Source organism: Dermacentor variabilis, unplaced genomic scaffold (genome assembly GCF_050947875.1).
Source record: "Dermacentor variabilis isolate Ectoservices unplaced genomic scaffold, ASM5094787v1 scaffold_12, whole genome shotgun sequence".
Taxonomy (NCBI): domain Eukaryota; kingdom Metazoa; phylum Arthropoda; class Arachnida; order Ixodida; family Ixodidae; genus Dermacentor; species Dermacentor variabilis.
Window position 1 is genome coordinate 32562735 of NW_027460280.1, and position 8987 is coordinate 32571721.

General features: G+C 49.4%; 1 protein-coding gene across 1 annotated transcript; it reads left to right on the forward strand.

Moving 5' to 3' along the window:
- Positions 1-6840: 6840 nt before the first annotated feature.
- Positions 6841-8574, forward strand: LOC142566252 (solute carrier family 2, facilitated glucose transporter member 8-like). The gene has a single exon (XM_075677094.1). The coding sequence runs from the start codon at positions 6841-6843 to the stop codon at positions 8572-8574; it is 1734 nt and encodes a 577-aa protein (XP_075533209.1).
- Positions 8575-8987: the final 413 nt, after the last annotated feature.

Below are 8987 nucleotides of genomic sequence, written 5' to 3' on the forward strand. Positions count from 1 at the left end.
GATTTTCAGTGCAGTGGCTCGACCCCATCGAATGCCTCTCCACTTGAGCGTGCTCCTCGCCTCTTGTAAGCCAATTAGATAAGACAAGCCGCTCAGTGTAGGCAATGTTATTCGTTTTTAGATCAAACAAAAGGGTCCTCCTATAAGCGAGGAGAGCGTTTGATTGGTGTGTCGGGACAAACCTGCGGGTGACCGCCCGATGCTTGCGTCGGCGGTTACGCAAATTTGACGTCAGGAGATTGGAATAAAAACATTTTGGAATAGTTTTACGTTATAGGGCCCTAGGAAGCTAAGAAACCTCAGCTAACGCAGGAAAAAGAAACACAGGAAAAGGAAAAGCCACAAGGGCACCTCATCAAACGGATGGACAGCAGGCTGGAGCCCTCAAGAACCCGCGCCGTATCCAGACATTCCGGGGGGGAGGGGGGAGTCCACGTGGAAGGGATCAGCAGCACTCGAACTCAGTAACTCCACATCACTAGCTCTCAACCGCTCGCCCGAGGAGGCATTGCGGTTGTGGTGTTAAACAAACGAGATCGGAATAGCTCCTCGACGCTTCTCAGCAGAAAGTAGGCTCAGCGTCTAGACTGCTCAGCTCGGTCTAAAACCTTCGTTTAAATAACTTATCATTTCCCTGGGTCGGGGAACGGAAGATTGGTGACGATCCAATCAAGTTCACTCAATTGTATCCCGACTCCTCCCAAGGTCTTGGCCGCCCCCCTTTTAATTAGGGGCGAGGGGACGGGTTATTCCCCCTGCTGTTAGAGGTCGCGCACTTGTATTGCACCGTACAGACACACACGCACCACCCTGAGTCCGTGGCGCGCCTCTAGTTCAGAAACAACGGGGAAAAGACGGCAGCCGGCCAGACGGCGCCGTCGGCACACATACACTACATCAGTCATTACCAGGACTGATGTACGCGGATGATATTGTATTAATGGCTGACAATGCAGAAGATCTGCAGGAATTAATGGACATATGTGGTACAGAAGGAGACAGATTAGGCTTGAAGTTTAGCAAAGAAAAATCAGCAGTCATGATGTTTAATGATAACAGTTGCGGCGAGCATAAGATACAGGAGGCCACGCTGGAGATAGTCGATAAATACAAGTACCTTGGGGTGTGGATAAATAATGGCATTGAGTATCTGACAGAGTACGAAAAATATCTAACGACTAAAGGTAACAGAAGTGCAGCGATTATGAAGAGTAGGGCACTGTGGAACTACAATAGGTACGAGGTAGTACGAGGGATATGGAAGGGGGTAATGGTACCAGGCCTGACTTTTGCCAATGCAGTTCTATGTATTAGAACAGAGACCCGGCAACAGTTGGAAATTAGGCAACGTGGTGTGGGTAGGCTCGCTCTGGGAGCACATGGCAAGACACCAAATCTTGGAGTGCAGGGGGATCTGGGATGGTCTTCTTTCGAGGGCAGAGAGGCTAGTAGCAAGATAGCATTTGAGGAGCGATTGAGAAAAATGGGGGAAATTCGGTGGGCTAGGAAAGTTTTCAGTTACTTATACACGAGGAATGTTGACACGAGGTGGAGGAAGCGAACTAGAAAATTGACAAGCAAATACTTGGGCAGTAGCGGGGGAACAAGTAAGGAATCATCTGTCAAGAAAAAGGTTAAGGAGGCAGAGAGGGGTATGTGGAGTACAGAGATGCGAACCAAATCGGCATTGGAGACATACATGACGCTTAAGCAAGAAATAGCCAAAGAAAATATTTACGATAACTCTAAGGGAAGCTCATTGTTGTTCGAAGCCAGGACAGGTGTACTGAGGACTAAAACGTACCGAGCCAGATACCAGGAGATAGATTTGGTGTGCGAGGCGTGTAGAGAGGAGGAGGAAACGGCGGAACACCTGATATTTGCTTGTAAACAACTTCACCCTGCAGTTGAATCTAACGGGGAACTATTCAAAGCCTTGGGTTTTAAAGACAGTGAAAGTAGAATAGACTTTGAACAGGTAGAAATAACTAAACGGAGGCTATCTGATTGGTGGACAATATCAACGCAAAAGTAAAGGAGTAAATACATAGGTATGCATGCATATAGAACCATTAAAGGCTAGGTGGCGCGCGCCGCCGCCGCCCGATTCAAAGGGTTGAGCCACAATCATCCATCCATCCATCCATCCACTGTCAGCAATTCGTGGACACGGAATTGCACAGAGACACCACATATTTCGGGGTATTCGCATCCCTGCCGTCTTAGCAAGCTTCTCAGTGCACGCGTGGGGCAGAGAATACGCAGGGGTTCCTACAAACAGCTCTCGGGGCGTCACGGTCGCGCCGACGACAAAAAGAAATCTAAAACTGCCTTCGACTTTTTTTGGCCGCTTGCCCGAGTGGCCGGCAACACCCGTCTTGCTCACCGGTCCCTATTCCCACGACCGTTTTGGCGCCCGTTGATCGGTGCTTCGCCGAATCGAATAGTGCCGCACCGTAACAAAGTCGTACTTTATGATTTTTCTACGTATTTTACCTTGAGAAATTCAATTAGTTCAGTAATTTCCTTGCACCGCATGGAGGGCCTGCGTGGTTGGGCATGCGTCGCTCGAACTTCTTTTTGTCGAAGCGACGTCCGGCACAGGACCCGCGACATGGACGCCGTGTTTTCTGCGACATGGGGACCATAACGCTCTCGCGTTAAAATAGGGAAAGAACGAACAACGGAGGCGTGCAAAAATAAAGTTCGCAATAGGGGTTCAGAAAGGTTGGTTATGGGAATTCATCGCGATTTCTTTCCTTTTCTTCTTTTTTTACTTCTTTAACATAGGTAGGACATTAGGCAATATAATAACGAGAGCTTGGTGGCGCAAACCACCGCCCTGTTCCACAGGGGACGCTCATAGCATCCATCCATCCATCCATCCATCCTAGGTCATGCAAAGCAAGGTAGGCCTTTTGTTCTGACCTTTGTGCCTGCAATGCTACATGACGTTAGCAACTATAGTTCTACCATAGTGTTCATAACTCATAATTTCACGTAGTAGTCTTTCGCGAACAAGTGACTGTCTCTACAATAGCGGTATTCAAAAGAAGGTGGGGAAGGAAAGAAAGAGAGAAACTGGGCTATTCAAATGTTGCCCCAGTATTCGACTGGCCTGATCAGCTTATTTTCGTTGTTATATATATATATATATATATATATATATATAGAGAGAGAGAGAGAGAGAGGGGGAGGGAGGGAGGAGAGAGACAGAGAGAGAGATAAATATATATACATATATATAAAAGTTGACATAGTTTAATGTTCAATCGTGCGAGTCTGCAACACACAAAAAAGCCCTGCTGGCGATATCGTTTACTGCATCGCTGTGTTAGTTGGTGAGGTATCAAGCGGTAAAACCGAATCCAGTTGACCTATTGCTTGAAATGGCTACCATTTGAGATCACTATTGAAGCACGCCATCTATAATTTATCTTGGTCTAACTCTTTATTTTTCCGAAATATCACCACACTCTGCTTTGAATCACTTAGCACCGATCTTTACTGCTCATATATTCTTTGTATTAATGCATGTTGCATGTTTCCACGCCGGTTTCATCGGTTATCGTTACCCGGTTTTGTTATCACGCTCGTGCTGTCGGCAAGAGCGTGATAAGTCAGATAACCCATCATCCTTGAAGGTATTATTAAAGCGTTTAGCTTTCTGTGGGAGCTAACTGGCGATTTCTTGTGAGTATATAATCGTTTTCGTGGGCCGATACCAAAAATAGCGTGGTCTCACGGCGGTAAAAACCGCACGGTGGTAAGGGGGCGTTCTCGCATTCGACAGCTATCGTTTTGAGTCGCTGCCGCTGAGACGCCGCGCCGCTGGTCAAAAACGCAGGCGCTGTCGCTTGAGACGCTGCGGCTCTGGTCGCAACATCAACGACCAGAGATTCTGTGACGACGGCGTTTCGAACCGATCGGCTAAGCACTCTACAACGGTCGGCTTCCGCGTGCGGGTGAGGCACGGTGGTAAGGCGAGTGCCACCCATAATGCCACTAATAGCCAACCCCCAAAGCACGCTAAATGCAAGTGTTGCCGTTGGGTACTCAAAAAAGGAAGCCAAAACCCAAGTCAGAAGTAGCCAAAGTAGCTGACTCGTTTATTTCTGCACCAAATAAGCAATCTGTGGTGTACAGCGATTGCGACAAATTCGTGTTTCTGCTTTTCTTTCATTCTTCTGCCTTCTCAACGTATTCATTTAGCCAGTGAATAGCGAGTCGTGACTAACGATCTGCCGCGTTCCTGCCACCCTATATCGGGGAATGTGCAACGCGTCCCTTCCATTTTGCTTCCACAGCTCGCCGTGCTGTGGCGCTGCTACCACTGTGGAAAGCTGAACTAGGACCAAAAAGTAAGGAAGCTCTGGTGAAAGCAGTGGAAGAAACTTTAAAAGATAGACGAATACCAAACAGCTGGCGACAAAGTAGGATGAATTTAATTTATAAAGGTAAGGGAGAGAAAGACAGAATTCACTCGTATAGACCGTTGACCATTACATCGGTAATATACAGGCTAGCAATGCAGCCAATCAAATTAAAGCTTCAAGCATGGGCAGAGAATAATGACATTTTGGGAGAGCTTCAGAATGGCTTCAAAATAGGTAGGCGTTTGGATGATAACTTGTTTGTTCTTACTCAGTCTATTGAAATATCAAAAGCAGAAAGCAGACCGTTGTATGTGGCCTTTTTAGACATTACAGGAGCCTACGGCAACGTAGACCGCAACATTTTGCGGGATATTCTGGAAGGGGAAGGCTTAGGTAACGATTGTCTACAGCTTTTGAGAGAGATTTACCTAGAAAATACCGTTTGCGTTGAATGGGAAGAGATGAGGAGCGAGGAGAAAGTTCATATCAACAAGGGACTAAGGAAGGGGTGCCCTTTGCCCCCGCTGCTGTTTATGATGTACATGGTGAGGATGGAGAGGGCACTAGAAGAAAGTAATATTGGGTTTAATCTCTCATACAAACAGGTGGGCACAGTAATAGAGCAGCAACTCCCAGGTTTATTTTATGCGTACTATATTGTGTTGCTAGCTAACAAGCAAAGTGATTTGCAACGTCTGGATAATATCTGTGGGCAGGAAGGCAACAATTTAGGTTTGAAATTTAGTGTTAGAAAATCAGGTGTTATGGTATTTAATGAAAACAGTGAACAGACAGGGGAGATACAGGGCCAGGAAATACCTCGGGTAACAGAATATAAATACCTTGGTATCTGGATAAACGAAGGCAATATATATATGGAAACACAGGGGAAAACAATAACAGTAATGGCGAAGAGAAATTCAGCCATAATGAAGCACAGAGCGCTATGGGGATACAATAGGTACGAGGTCCTCCGAGGTATGTGGAAAGGTGTAATGGTTCCTGGACTTACTTTTGGAAATGCGGTTGTTTGTTTTAAATCAGGGGTGCAATCAGGACTCGACGGGAACCAAAGGTCAGTGTGTCGCCTCGCAGTGGGCGCTCACGGGAAGACTACAAATGAAGCTGTGCAGGGTGATATGGGCTGGGCTAGTTTTGAAGTGAAGGAAGCTCGTAGTAAAATTGAGTATGAAGAACGGCTGAGGAATATGGAAGAAAGTAAATGGGCTGGGAGAGTGTTCGAGTATCTGTACAGGAAAAACATTGATTCACAGTGGAGGAAAAGAACTGGGAAGCTTACCAGCAAGTATGCGGCCTGTAGGGTGGGCTACACAGCGACAAAGAACGTCAAGCGGAAGGTCAGAGAGGCTGAATTAATCTCATGGGTGGCGGCAATGGAAAAGAAACCCGCCATGAGTAACTACTTAAGAGGAAAAAACGAAATCAGGAAAGAAACCATTTATGATAACTCAAAGCGAAGCTCATTACTTTTTGAAACGAGATCGGGATGCCTTAGAACACGCACCTATAAAGCGAGATATAAGAAGGAAGAAGAAGCATGTGCTTGCTCCGGTAAAGCTAGGGAAACGACGGAGCATGTTTTATTAGAATGTGAAGGCGTCTACCCAGCGGTCGTTTTAGGCACCACTGACCTCCTTGAAGCCCTTGGGCTCAGCGGGAGCAGTGGTAAAGCAAACATGTCCGTAATAGACATTAGTAAGAGGCGATTGGAGGATTGGTGGAAGAAAAGTAGGGAAACGACAAAAGACGGAGACTTACAAAAGCACAGTTCGCAATAGGGGATCAGAAAATTTGGGCGTGGTAGTTCATAGTGTTTTTTTTTTCATTGTTTAACCTAGGTAGGTTATTAGGCAGTATAGTAGCAAGAGCTTGGTGGCACAGCCCACCGCCCCGTTCCAAAAGGGGACGCTCATAACATCCATCCATCCATCCATCCATCCATCCATCCATCCATCCAAGCTTCAGCGCGAAGTGCCTACTGAGACGGCAACCTTGCTGTGATGTGTGGTGCGCTGACGTATGTCTTGCTTCGTGTGAAATTGCTAACTGAAATGGCGTGAAGCTAATTGCCGCGACAGCCACATGCACTAAAAATACTAACATACTTACATCTTATGGTTATAATTACATGCAAATGTGTTGTAATTACTATAGTTACGAAATTCACTGTGGCATATTTGCAAAAAAATAAGGAAATGACCACAACTCGGACACGTACAGCGCATTCTCGGCTCTGCACGGTTCTTTCTGTTCGTCGTCCACACCTTATTGCCAATAATGAAAATGTCCGGCCCGAGTCGCTGTATTAGGTGAGCCTATCTTCTTTTTTTTCAATCATGTCGATTATGCATCCTAATCGCGACCGGCACGTGATCGGTGCGCATTCGCTGGCCGCGGTGCGCGAGCAGCCTTGATGCAGCAGCTGAAAGGTCCGTAGTGCCCCATGGCCGAAAAGAAGGAGGAAGGGCCCAAGGGCTTTGAGCTCTTCTATGTGGCGGTCGCCTCCGCCTGGCTGGGCTCGGTGGCCATGGGCACCAACTTGGGATACTCGTCCCCAGCCATACCGAGCCTCAAAAGCAACATTACCGATGGAGGCCTGGAAATCAACGACAGCGAAGAGACTTGGTTTGGCTCGCTGATGACGCTGGGCGCGCTCACGGGAGGACTGGTAGCTGGTTTTCTGGTGGACAGCTTGGGCCGAAAGTTGTCCATCATCTTCTCCTCGCTCGGCTTTATCGCTGGCTGGGTACTCATCGCCACCGCGGGCACTGTGGTCGTGCTCTGCCTCGGCCGCGTCATCACCGGCTTCTTCACGGGCCTTGTGTCGCTCGCCGTGCCCGTGTACGTGTCCGAGATCAGCCGGCCCCAGGTGCGCGGCACGCTCGGCACCGGCATCCAACTGTCCGTCACCATCGGCATACTGGGTGTGTTCTTCTTTGGCAAGTTCCTCAGCTGGAGTTCACTGGCTATCCTCTGCCTCACTCTGCCGTCTGCCATGGCCGTGCTCATGATATTCATGGCTGAGTCGCCGCGCTGGCTGATGCAGAAAGGCAAGCGCGAAGACGCGCTCAAGGCGCTCCAGTTTCTCTACGCCGCGGGCACAGACTACGAAGGGGAGCGCAACAACATCGAGGTGAATCTCAAGATGAGTTCTTCCGAAAGCTTCCACGTGAGGGAGCTGCGGCAGCCGTTCATCTACAAGCCGATCCTCATCAGTCTTTTCCTCATGTTCGCGCAACAGATGTCGGGTATCAACGCGGTCATGTTTTACGCTGTGTCCATCTTCCAGTCGGCGGGCACTACCATTCCGCCGGAGGACTGCATGGTGATCATCGGAGTGGTGCAGGTGATCGCGACGCTGGGCGCCACCATGGTGATGGACAAGGGTGGCCGACGCGTGCTGCTCCTCACGTCGGCTGCGCTGCTGGCGCTCAGCCTGGGCGTGCTGGGCGGCTACCACTACGTGAAGGCCACCAAGGGTGACGAGGCCGTCGAGTCGATCGGGTGGCTGCCGCTCGTCTGCTTGTCGCTGTTCATTATCGGTTTCTCCTGCGGCATGGGTCCCATCCCGTGGCTCATGATGGGCGAGCTCCTGCCGGCGCGTGTGCGCGGCTTTGCCACAGGTATCTGTACCAGCTTCAATTGGACTATGGCCTTTGTGGTGACCAAGACATTCAACGACATGCTTGAGCTGCTCAAGCCGTATGGCACCTACTGGTTTTTCTGCGTCGTCATGATCATATCTTTCTTCGTGGTCGTGCTCACGCTTCCAGAGACCAAGGGAAAAACGCTCGAGGAGATTGAGGCCGCTTTCCGCAGCGGGCATGAGCCCGTTAAAAAGCCCTCTGAGCCAATCGTCGCCGAAGTGGCTGCTTCAGGCGCTGCTCCCGCGCCGCCGCCCCCTGCAGCGCCATCCCCTGGGCCCGCTGGTGCCGCTGGTGGCGCTGGTGCAGCTGGTGCCGCTGGTGCCGCTGAGACCATGCCGTCGCCCAAGAGGCATTCGGTGCCCTCGACACATTCCAAGCTCACGTCTCCCGATAAGGCAACTACGTCACCCCCTCGCAAGGCCTCCAAAACCACCGTGTCCGAGGCGGCACCCACGGAACCTGCGCCCAAAAGTCCGCCCATGCACCAGCAGGACAAAGACGGTGCTGGTGGCAGTGGTGGCGGAAACTAGCCTTTCTGCCTTGCTCTGCCCAGGCTGCTGCAATAAAGTGTGCTCTTTATGCCATGCGGTTCAGAGCTTCAGTCATGAAGTGCGCCCCTTCCTGTGCGTAGTATGCGGGGCGAAGAAAACGCGCTTCCTCGCGCATCACATGAACGCTCGGCGATGCAGGTGTGTGTTGCGTTTTGGGTTATTCAGGCTAATTTGGATTTGTTTTACATAGTGAAATGGAAAGTAGCGGTCAAATTGCCAGTTTGCTCTTGGTAGCTAAAATTTTACCTCGGCGATGTACACGCGTGCTGAAAAATTTGTAGTAATCTTCAAGAAAATGCTCACTGTGTCATGAAGCATTGCTGTTTGTTCGACAGTATCTCCACGAAGTTCTGCGCATTGAGCATGTTGTTTCTGAACGTCTTAGAGACACT

Coding starts and splice junctions, on each gene's coding strand:
- LOC142566252 (XM_075677094.1), top strand. CDS start 6,841: ATGGCCGAAAAGAAGGAGGAAGGGCCCAAGGGCTTTGAGCTCTTCTAT.